General features: G+C 41.6%; 1 protein-coding gene across 2 annotated transcripts; it reads right to left on the minus strand.

Annotated features, from left to right (window-relative positions):
* Nucleotides 1-870: 870 nt before the first annotated feature.
* On the minus strand, nt 871-16,749 carry zc3h7bb (zinc finger CCCH-type containing 7Bb). 2 transcript variants are annotated; one of them, XM_038735355.1, is made up of 21 exons: nt 16,508-16,749; nt 15,658-15,719; nt 15,493-15,529; nt 14,982-15,179; nt 14,068-14,226; nt 13,652-13,792; nt 13,517-13,559; nt 13,183-13,412; nt 12,667-12,967; nt 12,118-12,176; nt 11,855-11,954; nt 11,415-11,576; nt 11,074-11,279; nt 10,888-10,988; nt 10,538-10,719; nt 10,193-10,272; nt 9,463-9,734; nt 7,820-7,925; nt 7,427-7,535; nt 6,838-6,971; nt 871-6,497 (listed from the first exon to the last, which is right to left on the minus strand). In XM_038735355.1, exons 2-21 carry the CDS (start codon nt 15,714-15,716, stop codon nt 6,462-6,464), a joined length of 2,715 nt encoding a protein of 904 aa, XP_038591283.1. In that variant the 5' UTR covers nt 15,717-15,719; nt 16,508-16,749; the 3' UTR covers nt 871-6,461. The 2 variants fall into 2 exon arrangements, with proteins under 2 accessions (XP_038591283.1, XP_038591282.1); XM_038735354.1 differs by having other exon boundaries at nt 13,174-13,412; nt 16,508-16,747.
* Between the last annotated feature and the right edge of the window lie 367 nt (nt 16,750-17,116).

Consider the following 17,116-nt stretch of genomic DNA (forward strand, 5'->3'; position numbering starts at 1 on the left):
TTCATTTCGAAATTGGGTATTAAGTTGTTGTATAGCCTCAGGCTGAGGTGCTACCATTCATTGTAGGTGTGAAAAAGCTCATTAACCTCAAAGTTGACACGCAGTCAGACCGGTTTGCAATAAATGCCTGTCACTGTGAAGTTCAATCATATTAAGATTATCTGATAACTGTGCCAGAGAATAGGTATTATTGTTACATTGCATTATACTGAGAGGTGATTTCAGTGTTTTATTTTTCAGCCTCAATAAGGATACAAACAAAGGAAGACAGAATAATATTAACACCTCTTTGTAGAATGCACCAATATTAATCCCATACCAGGGTCACTTTTAAAATGCTTTAATAACCATAAGCAATTAATTCCATTCTACTGGAATATATCAGAAGAATAGACCAAAACCTACACTATAGGGCCAAAAGTATGTGGACATATCGTTCTGTGTACTTCTGAAGACCGTGGGCCCTGACCTCGACCACAACACTCCCCAACCACCAGCACTGGCTGGCTGGGAGCAACTTTCTGCCGCCAGGCTGCAAAATCCTGTTCAAACAGTAGTCAAGTTCCTAATATGAAGCTTTAGCAGTCTGAGTTGCACAAATCAAGTGGTTATCTTCCAAAATTAGCCATTTCTGTTATAAGTTCCCTTCCGTTAGGTTACCTCCCCTCCAAGCTCTTCTTAAAACTAGAAAGTGTTTAGACCATTGCTTATCTCAGTTCTATTGTTTCTGCCCATGACATCCACATTTACTGAACCTTCTTCAGTCATGAGTTAACCAGTACCCACGACTTCCTTCACATCCACACACATCATGTCAGGGTCCTTTGACAACAAAGGGAATAGTTCACGTAGGTAAAATGGGGAAACACATTATTTTCTAAAACAGTCTGTTTATTAAATGCTTTCAACAGATTTGGTCCACTTGTGTGATCATGAACTTTTAACCAGGGCGAATAAAAGACAAGACAAAACAAAACATAAAACATCAAAATGAAAAAATACATTAAAAATAAAGAGGCCTTGTTTTTTTCCCCCCACTTCTTTACAACCCTGGTTTCTTCATCAGAGTTGTTGAAAACAATTTAAATAACTCATAATTTCTACCCAATTGAAAACTGATAAAGTCAGATTTTTTGTGGCTGTGTAGGTGTGTGTTGTCAAATGACACAAACTGTTTCAGGAGGGCAGTGTGCTTCACGTACATTTCTTAAGCAGAAACTTGTTTCACTGCTGGGAAGTGTCGTTTAAACTCCAGAAGGCCGTAATGACCAGAACTGGTGCACAAACTGGGGTTAGATCAAGCCAAAAGCTACTCGTCAGAACGAGCAAAGAGAACCTTAAAGTGAAGTGACTTTTAAGAAAATCATAAAGAAACAGTTTTCTATAACTTGATGAAAGTAATAATTACATTTTAAATGGTGCTTCATCCAGCATGAGGTCTGATGCCTACAGCAGAAATAAACTTTATTTATAAGTCGCCATCAACCTTCTGGCTTTGATATTTCAATAAAACAAAAACAGCTACAGACATGACAATTACCAAAATGCAACCGTGTCTGCTTACACACAGGGTGAATACTGTAATGATGGCAGGAGAGGCAAAGAGAGAGCCTGCACATGTTGGAGGTTTCTTGTACTGCATCCAGCTTCAGGAACTTGAAACGAATTAAGATAAAGTAAAAGCATGAAGGATAGCAAAGAAACCTTTCAAGGACAAGAGTGATTGTTCTCGTCTTTCACCAAACAAACAAATATTTTAGGTATGAGCATCCTTTAGTCAACTTCAGCCATGTTTACGGAGCACAATTCACTGCTTTTTATGTCAGAAAGAATGTGAAACAGAAAGATGCTAAGTATCACAGATTCACCCTGGTGAAAATCATCAACTTACTATGTAAGGAGCCTTTTGAGTATTTTGTTGTCTTGGTTGCATTACAGTTTCCAAAGTTGTCTCTAGCTGGCTCTGATTGCAGCATAGTATTGATTGGGCTTTGTAAAACCAGGAAGGCGTAAAGATAAACAAAAATGGAACAATGCAATCCCAAATTTCTTCCACATCCGAGGACATTAGTTATCAATGTGCAACTTGGATTGTTTTATTGTCGTACTGTGATTTTGGCACCAGGGTCAAAGTCTGCTGCCTAGCCTACTGGTTTCCTAACATTTTCAACTTAAATGGTAGCACGTCATATTTGGTAAAGCAGGCTGACACAGTATACACTGGAGATGCACGAAGTGCAAACCAAGTGTGTTGAAGATGGAAAATCTTAGCTAATGTGGTGAAAATGGCTGTATGAGATTTGTCATGTGTAAAGATGCAGCAGCAGAAACCTGCCACCCCTCCAGTTTGTGTCATTATTTGCCTGCCTTTAACACACAGAACATACAGCACAGGTATTTTTTTCTCCTGTGCAAGTCAGTTACATCATCATCAATGTTGGCCTTTCTCCAACAATGGAAGATGAGCCTCCCCTCAAATGCTCTGATTTTTTCTGTAACAATTTACTTCAAACTTCTCTTTAAAAGGCAGGAATTCCAACATGGGCAGAGATTTTTTTCTCCACTTGTCCCAGGCTAATATACATAAACATGGAATTTTAAAATGAACGTTTTGCCGTTTACCAGCCAAAATAAAGATTTCCCAAGCTTTGGTTTGTGGCTGATGTTTATTTTCAATCCCAGCTCCTAACAACAACTGAATGATAAAGAGCATTTGAGTGTAAGGCACTCTCCTAACAACACCCTGAAAAACAAGATGGGAACACATTACTGACCACAGCAAACTCTTCCACAGCCACAGAAAAAAAAACAACTCCACCATCTCTTATCTAAATTACCTTACAAGGGTGTCTAAGTATTATAATAGGTATCAGGTATCATATACTGTATATAGTAAGCAGGATTATACAATAGGGGTATGAATCATCTTATAGGTGTAGTATATTGAATAAGGCGCTATACGGGAGTATATAGGCTACTATGTATGCTTATGTTGCCAGATCTGTCTTAGCCTGGTGAATCAATTTAAACAAAACTGTACAGACAGTGAGCATCGAGCTCTGTTGTAGGATCAATACTGAGACACTGCAAAGAGGAAACAGTTAACAGTATAGATCTGTAAACTTTAATAGTAATCATCTTGTTTTTTTCCCTTTTCTTTGGCCAGTGCCCAAACAATCTGAAGGCCTACAAACAGAGCTCAGACAACATTAATATATAGCAGGTCTACTGTACTACTGACAACCTACAGCGGTTGGTATCAGAAGCTGATGTTTTCTGCTCACTGCCTCCCAGACAGAGCTGTGCACTGCTGCATACACAGATGCATATTTACTGTCAATTATTATATTCATACATGGATACATATATAAAGAGAGTTATACATTGCAATTAACATACATATATCAATAGCATATAGAGAAGAAATAGAAATAAGTCAATAGATAGCAATTATTATCGTCATCATATTCATCATAATACTAGGAGTAGTAGTAATACGATCCCTCAAAGAAGCTAATACCTGGGCTGTTCCAGACAAGGGCTCATTATCAACAATTCCCAAAGCTGCTGCAGAGTCACCAGCAAAACTGACCCGAGATCTGCATTTTAGGCTTAGTCCTGGAAACTCTGTCCTAAATTCTGAGTGGGCAGTCCGTTTTTAATAGCTGGCTTATTAAGACACTGCAGCATTTGGTGTCACAATCATTTCTATATTTTCTATTTATCTTCTGAGCTAAATGGAATATAATATATCACCCGTATGTAAAAGATCATGAAACCACAGGATAGCCTGTGGTTTCATGATCTTTTCCATCAGTAGGTACAATCTTCTTTTCTTTCACCTTTTAAACATTTGGATCCAATTGACCGTAACCCTCTTCAGTACTGGTTGGGTGTAATGTTTGTATTTTGGGAATTGAAGCCATTTGTTGGTTGTATGCACAAAGCTGAGGTCATTTCGGACAAATTTTAGATGAATACTTAAGATATAAAACTATGCAGCTTCTCCAAATGTTTTGATCTGCACAATACAGAACAGGAATATTTCCATATTTTGTACATCCTAGTTTAGCTGCTGGACTTGTGAGCAAAGAAAAAAAAACAAAAAACAAACTAACAAAAAAAAGAGCCTCTTATGTTGGGTGAGTTACTCCATTTTCACTCCTCTGCTCTAATTGTAAGAAACGCAACCCTCAGTAATCCATTTTCACACATTCAGCCTGAAACTCTAATCAATCTATGACACAACCCCTTCAGTACAAACCCTGTCTGGAACAACCCACACAGAAGGAAATATATATATATATATATATATTAAAAAAAAGAATCATAAAAACAAACAAAACAAACAAAAAAAAAAATCACTATAGTCATCTAGTTCAGCGTTACATGTCATATAGCAATACCTCAATAACAAGAACTTCTTCTATGTAATCAATACAATTTTCAGGTTATATATTTATTAAGCTTAACTGCTAAGTTATCAATTATTATTAGTAGTATACCATAATTTGTAAATATGTTTAATATGTGTGTATATGTATCTGATTAAAGACATACCTCTGTCATGTCTCCGTCCACATTAAAGGCTGGAATAAGATGGCAACAGATGTCCTGCCTGTGTGTCTCTGTGTGTGTGTCTCTGTGTGTGTGTGTCTCTGTGTGTGTGTCTGTTCGTTTTTGCATGTGTGTTCGTGTCACATGTTGATGTGTTTGTTTATAGGCACAATATGTGGCGCGTCTGTCTCAAGCTAGCAGGTTTCCCCCTAATGAAAAAGGTTCATCTTAGGGGCTACTGTTAGCTGTCAGGAACATAACATTTGGATGCATATGAGGAACACAAGTTTCCATTTGAAGGCTGTGGGGGCATGACTGGTTTTCAGTGAAATGATGACCCCAGTTCAACTGAAGAAGTGCCCTTACTTTTAAATGTTCTTAAATATTCTCACAATAAACTATAGAAAATACATTCTTAATAATCTTCAATTATTTCATTAGACATCGTCTCCCAGCTTTTCACAGCTTTAAATTATCTCTCTTTTTTTTACTATTACAAAACTGTTTTTTTCACAACTTAGGTCTTCTGCATGGTCAGAATTTTCACTTTGCTTCAGTCCAAGTGAGGTCATCATTTTAATTTTTTAAATGGGCATCAGTGGTCTGAACCGATCTATTACTGAGAGCAGCTCTAGCCAGGCCTCTACACCTGTGCTGCAGTTACTTCTCTGCAGCCCTCCTACACCAGCTTCACATCGCTGTCAGCTGCTCACCAATACAGTTTAAAGTCCGTAAAGGTGAATAGCACCTCAGTCGCTTTGGCAACAATTGCTTTGAGCCACTAACCATGTGTACTTTAGCCACAGGGGATTAGCTGAGATGTTTCGGCTGACAGCAACTACAAGGTTAATATGTGAATGTGTGTGCGTGTCTGTCCTCGTCCCACGCAGGAACAGTTAGTATCATTACATAAATGACCATCAAAGGGACTTTTTATATCAATAAAGAGGGGAAAACTGCCATGTTACACAAGTTTTTTGTTTGAGCATGTAAATATACTTGCATACATTCCACGACCACAGCATGGTTTTAAATGACTAATTTCCTAGTTTTAAAGGCCCGTGCAGGCATTACATTCATAGCATTCTACCAATATGGCAGACAATATAACAAAGAAGTACAACTCCCCTTGGAAAGAAAATTACGCTCAAAATCATTATTCTCCAGAGTTATTTTGACCCTCTCACTATATTCCCACAAAGGAAGGAGAGTAGGATTTGGTTGTTACGCAGCTCAACGAGGACTGTCCACCAAGAACCCTTTCCCCCCCCGTCTCGTGCGCCATCATCAGCACTGAGGGCTTGGCATTTTTGGCACTCCAAAGTTAAAATTTCAACTTTAAGTGTAGGAGTGCAGAGACTCTATTCAGTTTTGAACTACAACCAAGCTAAATCTAAATTTTAAGAGCTGCGACCAGCGCGCCCACCCAAGACCTGTTGCTGTTTCAGTGCTACGAGGATTTTTCTAAAGAAAAAAAAAAAAAAAAAAGAGACACTCAGTCCAGAGACCACTAGGGAATACTAGATGATTGTTTTAGTCAGAGCAAAACTAGATGTCTGTGGAATTTCTGCGGTATAATCTGCTGAGGGGGGACCTAAAGGTGCTGTGTGTAACTGCAGCAGGACATTAAAACACAATACTCAAGCCAAGGCCTGTATTTTCTGTCCTTACAATGCTTTCTCTTTGTGTAAATTGGTGCCTATGATTTATGTATCATGTGATGTGTAACGTGTTTGTGTATGTGTGTATATATATAGGTTGCGTCAACCATTTCGTTGGGTGTCAGTCTACTCTCACACTGCTGGCTAGATGTTAGAGGAGGTCAGACTGGCAGGATGACAGACTGTTTAGTTGTGGCTGGTATGGCAGGCTTGTCCCTCTATCCCTATCCACACAGCCAACACTCAGAGATCGTCCCCGTCTGACAACCGCCGGCCTCCCTGAAACAACAAAGATCAACTTTCACACATTTATTAACAATCATGTCACCTCCAGCAAATAGAGATGCAGCCAGTTACTGTAAACTGTGTCCAACCCTTTTTTTTTTTTTTTTTAAAATAGCATTTTGTATTCAAAGTTCTTTTTCTGAATTTCTATGATTTGTATCCTTTTAGGTTTAATAGTCAAGTATAAATATAAAAAAAAAAAAGTACTGTAACAATGCAAGCAACAAGCTTTAGGTAGTTTCTTAACAACTCAAGTTACTTACTCAAGATACTCAGGCCAGTGAAAATACAGGTGGCAGGTTTAATCGCTGATTAATGTGTTGTAACCACTCACCATGCTTTCTGTGTAATCTGCTGTTATGGTGACCTGCTTGTCCTCTGGGGGCGGGGTAACGGCAGAGCTATCTGTGCGTCTGTTCTGATTGGTGAGCTGCAGCCACAGTTCGTACATCTGTTGCATGTCTCTCACTGCAGAGGAGCGAGGTAAGGGGAGAGAGAGACAGAGACAGAGAGAGAGAGAGGCTCCGTAACCTTGAATACAGTGTGTCACGCAGAACAATCAGTGCAAGTGTAGTGCGGTAGGCACTTCAATCAACGTGATTATGGGCTTTTATGGGACTGGTGTGGTGGGACAAAGGAGACACACAGACAAGAGGCCCTAATTAGACATAGAAAAACAGGCCTAGATAAATAAAAACACACCCATCACAAACTCATGTTAATTTTTTTTAACTGATATAAACAAAATGACAAACCCAAAGCTATTCCAATTAAATTAAAATGTGAGGAGTAACAAATCCAGATCTACACATGTGAAGTACAGATCTCACACCACCACTCTTTTGTATACCACTTGTATATTCAAAAGCTATAAATGCACCGATCTGAATAAGTGGCGGTTCGAGATGGAACCGGGAGCTTACAGCTGTTGTTCTTCATGTATGTCCAGACGTCCCTCTCCTCCAGACTGTGAGCAAATGAGCAGTTCCCAATATAGTGGCACTTCTTCTGCTTCATCACATGTACACACATCTGGATGAGACATAGGCAAAGTAAAGTGTTGTTGGCATCACTCTTTAACAGCTTTTCCTGTTGGATCTGAGTAGTCCGCTTACCTCACTAAATTGTGAAAATGTCACTTTGTTTATGTCAACTATAGGTAATGATTAACTGTGTTGGAAAACTAGTGTTGCAATTCCTACAGTTGGATAAAATATATTAATTAGACCTCAAAAGGAACTCTTTCTAATAAGAATGTGGTAATCTTATGATTACTCAGGAGTGCACATGGACAACAGGAAAAAGGAGGAACTCACATCATATTGCTGTGGATAGGTACGGGAGAAGGGCAGAGGCCGAACAACAACCCACTTCTTCTTCTCAAATGATTTCACCAGCAGGACCCGACGCTCCTTCGTCCAGCTAAGGACAAAAACAAACCCAGGGTTTAACGCTAAACTTTTTTGCAACTGGCCCCACCGGGTCAGTGGGTTTGAAACATACTGGCCCCAAGACAATTTTTACTGTCCCTCCCTCCAAAAGTTATCAGTGTTACAACAAAACCAAAGTCTTTTAAGATGTGTTATACTGTTAACATGTTTAATTATTTATTGATTACATCCTGGATATAAAAAAAACTAAAATGTAATCACAGTTAAAATTATAAAAAATAAAAAGGTTAACAAAACTTTTAAAACAAAACACACTAATAGAGTCAGACATGACTTGCTCTCTCTCCTGCTGACAGCCATTTAATAAAAAAAAATACACAGAGCAGCGGAAACAAGTTGCCTCCATCTTGATTAACAGGTAGCCACGGTAGCGACATGTCAATCACAAGGTAGTCCCGGCCCAAGCCCAAAAAGCACACACTGCTTTTTGGTCTATTTCCCCCTAAATAGGACCAAGATTTACAGACTGAACATCATGTTGTATTGAAGAAAACGTGAAACTAGAGACTGACTCATTATGAAAGTTACTGGCCCCAAGACAAGGTACTGAGGTAATAATTCAGATGAGAAGTAGCCTCATTAGGGGTCCAAGCCCCAGTGGGCTGGGAACCCGTGAATGCAAGGCATTGCAGTTCCCAGTACCAGCGGAGCAGGGAATCTTTCTCTTTTAAAAAAAATTTTTCCTTCCGTGCATAAAACTGATACTGCGGCCTAAACGGTAACGTCTAGGGAAGCGAAACTCACAAGGTAGGTTCACAGCCTCAAGAGTACCTCAGGTGCAAAATTTCACACACACTTCTGCCTCTAGGGGGAAGCAAGATCAACACATTTGAGCTTGGAACTCCCACCTACAAAGGCACATATCAAATACCATGGGATAGGCCACGCCTATTTCCGCCTATAAAGTTCTAGTTTTACCATTATTTCTAATGGAACCAGACTTTTTCGCAACCAGTGAACTCACCCCCTGCTGGCCGTTAGAGAGAATGCAAGTTTAAATTCCATCTGCATGGTTTCACTTTCAGACCCAGAGGTTGCCACTTGATTGAGATTAGAGAAATAACATTTGACAGCCACTCGTCATGTCACTACAACTCTTGATTTGCCAACAGTGCATGCCAAGTAGTGCAAAACAACTGCAGGATGCTGAGTTTCCAATGTGATTTTTTGTTTTCGTTTTTTTTAAATACTAATGTTTTTGCACTGGCCTGATTGGGCCAGTGAGTTTATAGTTCATCAGTACTGACGTTACTTTTTACTGGCCCCCTGGCCATCGTTCTTGTCGAGCCCTGAAACCTGAAGCCTAATAAGAACGGCAAGGAAGCAGCAGCAAGTCAACAACGGCCAAGAGTTTCATTTCATCCACAACCAGTGTGATAATGACAGCAGATGATTGCAACATGGACAGTCAGCCTTACAGATCAGATCAGAAAAGAGATCACGCTGTGTCGTACTGCTTTGACTCATGGGACACAAATGACAGCGCATGCGTGTGAGAGAGGCCTCACCTGTGCCGTGCTTTGGCAGTACAGTACTTGAGGTTCTTGTCCGGCTCGTTGACCTGTCCTTCTCTCCAGCACTGACCGCACACAAACTTCATTTTCAGGTTGAGGGGCCGCCCTCTTCCTGCCCCTGCTCCTAACCCTCCTACCCCCACCCCACCCACTGGGCTGACACCGCTTCCACCGATGCCATCTCCCCCTACCCCTCCGCCCCCACACCCCATACTCCCTATTCCTCCTACTGGTATGCTGCTGCTCGGGTGGGGGATATGGATAGGCTGAAACACAGACAGAGAGAAATAAGAAGTTAATAATGATGAAACAGAAATCAGTTTTCGCTTACTTACTCGATTTTGTGTGAAGCTGGATAAACAATCATGGCCTGAGTGGTCAAGGAAAATGAAGTAAGCAAGAACAATATCTCAGTGAGTATACATTTGGAAGCAGTGCTGTATTAGGCACCTGTTTTGTTAGAGGTTTACAGGAGCCTTAACCTGGATTGCACAAGCTTCTGTACTCGTAGTCTACAGGTGAAGTTCCTATTCAGGTGAAAAGAACCGACTGGCTGGCTGTGTATCCGCAGCCGTATATGGCTGTCGCTGCTGTACCAGGGCTAACCCCGGAAATTTGCAGTTACAACGACTGCAGTCCAGGAAGAACCACCATATTTAACTGGTGAGAAAAACAACAAACAAAAAAACATTGCAAGACATGCAAGTGCCCTTTCCTGTCTCACCTTCTGCTGCTTCTGTGCGTTCTGCTCTAGCCTTTGCCAGTGTCTCTTTGACTCCTGCACCATCTCTTCATGGGTGATACCTGAAGGAAATATTAGGGAACAGCAACATGGAAACAGTCTTCTTGTTTACTAACTTTTTACGAATACATTTGGCAAGATTCCATTATCATCATCATTTCAGTATTGCCAATATGGAGGACCTCTAATGTTAATCATAGAAAGCAACATTATGTACTGGATAACATTTTATTATATTTAAAAGCTAAATATTTTCCTTCTACGTTGAACAATATCACAATATGTTCAACAAACTGAAAAGACAGCCGATGTATGTGTTCTACCCACCAGTGTCCTGCTGCAGGACCCAGCATTTGAGCTCTATGACGGAGTGAGCAAAGGAGCAGCTGTCCTCACGCTGGCAGCCGTAGCGAACCTCGTGGCGACACACGTCGAACTGGCAGAGAGGGTGCAGGGGACGCACTTTACTGTAGCGCACATTGGCTGACCTCACCACATGCACCAGGCACCTGCAGCGGAGAGAGGTGCTTGATAATTCTGTACAATGGCAATAAGGCATGTTTATGTAACAGCTTTTAATCCACTCTGTTTCTTCCCACAATTAATAAACCTAAGTAAACTGAATTTGAAGACTTTTTTTTAGCAAAATGAAGACACAAAAAATCCACTACACTCACTTGTTGTCGTCGAATGGGTGTCGAGCTGTGAGGTTTGAACAGACTGCTAAGTTTTCTTTGCTGCGCTTGCTGATGATGCGAGGCTTACTGTCAAAACATTCCTGTTGTAAGAGGAAAAGATGCAGATAAGCCAAAGTCTTGTCTCAAAAGTGCCGGCCTAAAGAAACACACAGACTGCGGTCTCACCTCACAGAGGAACATGAACATGCCCATGTGAAGCTGCAGCAGTCTGGTGACGCTGAGCGCTCGTCTCTCTGTGCTGCCCAGCGGATCAAACAGCAGCTCTCGGCTCAGCGCACCCTTCCTCTCCTGGGTCCACACGTCAATCTCCTCCTGGCAGTAAGCAAATGTACAGTTCTCCCCATACTGGCACTCCTGACGCTCCTGCACCTCTGTGAGACCCAGGGAGAGAGAGAGAGAAGGATAAACAGCATATAAACACTTTTTTGCTATACTCCATTTGGCCGTTGGGGCTTTTTTCCCCACCTTCAAAACACATTCAAGTAATAGTCATAATTTATCCATACCTTTACAGAGTACAAATGCCCCTAGAAAGTTGTTCCGTGCCGGCCTGGGCCGAATCCTCTTCCAAGTGGGATCATCTGTGTTTTTAAGGCGGCACAGCAGCACATCCCTCTTGCAGCGGTGTGCTGCTTCTGGCTGATATTTGTAGTCCATCACTCGCAGACCTGTGAGCAAGAGGAAGAAAGAAGGTTAAATTACCCAGTTAAGACTGTTGTAGGGTGAGATACACTCTGTAAATGATGTTTCAATTGCTACTGGTCAATGATAGAAACATTTAAAACCCTGCTCAGGTGTTTCACATAAGGAGACGACAATGGCGCAACATCCCACTGAACATCTGTAAAAATAAATTAGGAAGAAAAAAAAAAAAAAAAAAAAAGAGTCGCTGGTCTAAGTAGTAGTAGTAATAGTAAGAGAAAGTGAATTGTTGATTTGAACCAACCTATTCGGCTGTAACAGGCATGACAGGCCTGCCGAAACTCATGTGTGGCCATCAGAGGATTCCTGGAGAGTAGAGACAGGTTGGTTCCTGCTGGACCATTCTGAGGAAGAAGAGGGGGACAAAAAGGCTTAGCAGCATAGACTGAAATGGCTTCTAGTTCATAAAAACTGGCTTCCATAAAAACAGTACCATGTAAAAGCAGTTTGTCCTGCTAGAGATGATGCTAAATGTAATAAAGAACTCTGTGTGTGCACGTTACTCACTACATGTGCAGCACTGTGGTTGCGCATTCCAGGGATAAAGCTGTGACACACTCGTCCCCCTAAAGACCAAGACACAAGGACACTGATGTCAGACACCATTTTGTAATGGAGCTGACTCACACTGTCGGCTGCTGGCAAAAATCTCAGGCCATCTCCCTAGGAACTGTGCTCTGGTAACTAAGTACGAGCAAGCTAAGATATTGCACTGGGTCAAAATGGGAAACTAGTAATGATCTTGTATGTAATTAAATTAATATTCAGTTACACGTACAACACAATATTTTTTGAGTAACCAAGATGGTCTGTGTGAAGAGCTAAAAGACACTTTAGCAGAAAATTAGAATTAAAAGGTATAATATGAAACATTTCCGCAATAAAATACCAAAAAATGACGACCTGTTATATATTTTGTTGAGATGGGTACTTACATTATCCCATGTGTTTCAAACAATGTTCAAACATTATTTCTCTCCGCTATCCAGTTCAACCAACAGGCCAACAAGACTGTTTCCCTACATTAGACAGAGACACATTTAACCCTTTGCTCACCAGGGAGAGTGTATTCAGACAACGAGTCCAACCCGCCAGCGGCTACTCCTGCCGCCTTCCCTTCTCCATCCGTGGCCCCTGTGGGGAAGCTCCCTCCCAGTGCGTCCTGCGCCTGGGTGGAGCCCTGGTCCCGCTGGGCCAGCGGCGGGTAAGGCTCCAGAGGGGGTAGTTCACTCATGGAGGAGCTGAAGAAGGCTGAGGTAAGCTGGGTTGATGGGGCTGGAAGGTTTGGGGAGTACGGAGGCCGGAGACCCACCGCTGTGTTAGGAAGGTTGGTGGGGATAGCACCCTGGACTGGACTCTGGACCGGCAGACAGACAGAGGTGAACATTGCGAGAGCCTACCAATTACAGTAATGCCTACTAAAAACACACATGTCCCTCCCTGCTGAATACTACAAAAGGCATTTCTAAATTTAAGTGAGCAAAAATTTACAAAAAGACCAACTTGAAATAAATGTGAAAATAACAACAATACAGGTCCCTCACTCATCTGTCCTTCACCCACCTCACTGACTTTTTTGGGGATGCACTCCAGCAGACTGTCTAGCTCGTCCTTGATGACGCTGCTGCTGCAGTCGTCCATGTGTTCCGACACAGGGACGGAGTATGGCATAGGAGGGGCCTGGCTGCTGGGGCTCTCCGACAGGTCAGTGCATGGGGTCACCACAGGGGTCGCCGGGTCATCGCTCACAGGAATGGGTGTGGCCAACGGAGCGGGAATGCACTGCGCACTAGACAGGTCCCCTGAGGAGGATGACAACAGCAATGGAGATAAGGAAATGAATGTGGGGAACGGATGGGAGTCTGGATAGGAAGAAGGAATGTTTAAGGTTTTCCAGTTGTCACACCTGGTCCAATGTCACCCAGTGACTCCAACCCATTGGAGGACATCTGAAGACAAAGAGAAAAAAACCCAGAAAAGATAAACCTCTCATTCACCACATTCCAAGTATGTACCTTTACAATCCGACAACAGCACCCACCTCTCCTGTGGGTGGGGAAGTCTCCCCATGACTCTCCCCTTTTGTGGCCGAGGACTCAGTCTGCGGGCTAACGTAAGCTTTACGGCCCTTCAGGCCCAGTTTATTGGCCAGATCCTGGGCCAGGTCACTAGCCTGCCTGTCCTGGAAGATAAATCACACAAAGAAGAGCTACAGATAAGCTATGGACAATGGATTTTTAGTAATTTTAAGGCAAACTATAATCAGGAACACAGTGTAGCACATGAAGTCAACAAATAAATCATACCACTGATGTAATCATGAACTAAAGCACCTGCCATCTCCACCTACTAATTTCCTGCGAAAACTCTTGACAAGTAATCTTTACTTTTGAGCTGGATCTTAAAACTCAGGGGGAAGGGTCATCTGTGTTTATATCTTCAGTGTTGATGACATACATGGGGTGCTGTGAGGAGACATTTGGTTCCACACTCATAGGCCTCTCTCAGTCGTCCCAACTCCCTCAGACAGAGTGCTTTGCGGTATAATGCCCTGCGACTGCCTTCTGACACGCACAGCGCACTGTCACAGTCCTGAACGCCGCGCTCATACTCCCTCTGAAACAGATAAAACACAGATATACAGTAAGAAAGGCTTTGGAAAGTGTTAGGTGGAAGTTAGTTAAAGCAAAATAGTTAAAGTGACCCTAGAAGAAAAGATCATTTGAATCCCAAAGAAATCCCCCACTGTAGAACGCAAATTAGTGACATTGAATGAGTCAGCGTATTCCTGCTAATGAATGTACTAGATTTTTAGAATTGTCTAACTGGCAAAGCCACTACGTTCACAGACTCAAAGCCTGTATTTCACCCCAGCATTATCACAGACACCAAGTCTCATGACGATGAAATTTCCAGTTAGCCCTGCTGCTTGCTTCGACCCAGACAAACTGGAAAATAATAGCTGAGGATAGTTACAGCATATGTTGCATGTGATAATCCTCTCTTTCTGTTTCTTGTCTACCTCTTCCCCTGTCACTATCAAATAAGAACAAAAAAAATGGGAAATAATCAATGGAAACTATGCTGTTAAATAGCCAAAAATTATTTATGAAGTAAAATGAAACTTTATATATAAAAAGACCAAAACAGCAAATTCACCCCAAATCTAAAGTGGGGGCAGACAAAATCAGTTAAGTACAGTGCCTGACTACTCCCTCTAAATGTTTTACAACATTTTAGAAACTACTTTGTAGGGTTACCTGTAATTTATCTATAATAAGTCAAATTAATATACATTGACAACTGTGTTTTATATTTGTCCATATGAACATCTGCAAATGACATATCCCCCGTTTCCCCTTCTCCCTCACCGTCTGGTAGTAGGCAGCAGCCCTGTTGACATAGAGGCTCTCCAGCAGCTCATGGGGGATAACGAGGGCCTCAGCCTGAGCATAGCGGGCAACACTGACCCCCTCCCCATAGTGCTGGGTCGCCTGACGCCAGTCCTCATCTCGGAAGCAAGAATTGCCCTCATCCAGCAAGTTACATACCAACTGGGAGAGAAACATCTGAGGGGAACATGTAGGATAATGTGTTGAATCATGAGGGGTTTGAGGGGGACAAAAAAAAGGTCAATGCAATATGAGATGGTCAGAAAGATACAGAATGTGAAGAACAACAGGGGAACAAGAAAAACAAGAGGAAAAGATAGAGGACAAGATAAACCACCATGTCTTGGTATATATATATATAGGTCCAGGAGAAAATAGAATTTATTGCGAGTATAGTCATAGTGAAAACTGTGAGTAAATAAAATAGGAGCACATTGCTGATAAAAAAAAGTTGTCACAGCAAAATGGGATTAAAAGGATCAATGCAAACCTCATAACTCTCTGGCTCTGGGAAAGGCAACGATGACCTGTAGATGGAGAATAAGAAGGCTGTGATTGTTCTTCATACACAAGTTGTGTGCACTTGGTCATGATACTGCTAGTTAGTTGTGAATGAGGCCATCTATGTTGTTGTAATACCGGTCTGGGTACTTACTGGATAAAGCTCATTGCTTTCTGAATTTCCTCTCTTCGTTTATGTCGTTCAGGATCCATAGCCTGAGGGTCAAGACAAGGTTGACTTGCAACAGCTTAAAACTCTTGTTGCAGTATTAACAGATATAAGGTTATTTTCTGCAATAATTGAATACATCTGGAAAACCTGCTATCTACTTACAGTCGTCCTATACAAGCCAAGGCCTGCAACTAAAACACGCTAAGCAATCATCGGACTTGCGTAAAGAAACAGTGGAGACAGCTAACGACGAAGCTGGTTAATAGTTTGCAGAAGATACATTACGTTAACATTGTGTAAATCGGGCATTCGAGAAATATTTGTTAAATTAAGTGGGAGGAGGCATCTGAACATTACATAGTTCAAACGTTAGCCATAACAATGTTGTGGAAATGATACCGTTAGCATGTGATATACAGGCTTAACGTTACAGATCGAACTAAACGTTTCACCGACAGCGACGCGTGTAAAACACACAACTTGCATCGGGTTAGCCGCTAAAGGCGTTGGTGTAGCTAGGTAACGTTAACGCTATCTGGGTGTACCAACCGGTGGCTAAGATTAGCCAGCTAACGCAATTCGCTAATCACTGTAACGTTCCCTTAGCTTAGCTAAATAAAATAAGAAAGCAACGTTGGCTTTTAAAAACATATTTTACTCTCTTCGAAGTCACACACATGGCTGCATTAACAGTTTAAAACCAATTGTTGAGCTGACATAAACGGCTACACAGTGCTATTCACTAGCTACCATGTAAAGTTAGCTAGCTATAACTTCATGTACTAGTGGCACTCCAGGTAATAGCCAAAGCCCACTTAGCACGGCAACTCACCGAGAGTTAAGTTACTGCGCTTTTCAGATCAGAGATAACTTCACAGAGAGTTGGCGATAAAGATAGGAAGAACAAGCGTGCCAAGTATCAGTAAATGTCCAGGCGCATATTAGTAAGTTCAGTGTTCCTGTCATTAGTATGTGGGCAGAACACGGGTTGTTTCTCTGCGCCGCTGCTGTATATCGACTAGCTAATGTTAGCTATATAACTGCTAGCTGCTTTGGCCAGTGCAGTACTGCAACAAGTTTCCTGGAGAAGTAATGGCCACAGGAGGGCAGCAATAAATGTGTCACGGCTGTTTTTAACCTGTGCCGTGGTACTCTCCGAAAAGTATTCAGTTATTTACAAAAATCAGTAATAGCACAGAGTAAAAATACCGCATTACAAGTATAGGCCCTACATCCAAAACGTTTGTTTAAATAAAAATGGAAAGTATTTGACCCTTTCCAGAGTTAATTACTGGATTACAGATGCAAGGTTAAAGATTACCCACTTGGTTATTGTAGTCTATAACAATCGATCATAATCTGTAAAAAATAATTTAATAATTTGTAACTAGTACTTGTAGTTCAGATAAATGTATTGCAGAGTACAATATTTGACATGTAA

Source organism: Micropterus salmoides, unplaced genomic scaffold (assembly GCF_014851395.1).
Source record: "Micropterus salmoides isolate LMB-PRFRI ecotype aquatic unplaced genomic scaffold, ASM1485139v1 Ms_hic_scaffold_21, whole genome shotgun sequence".
NCBI classification, from domain to species: domain Eukaryota; kingdom Metazoa; phylum Chordata; class Actinopteri; order Centrarchiformes; family Centrarchidae; genus Micropterus; species Micropterus salmoides.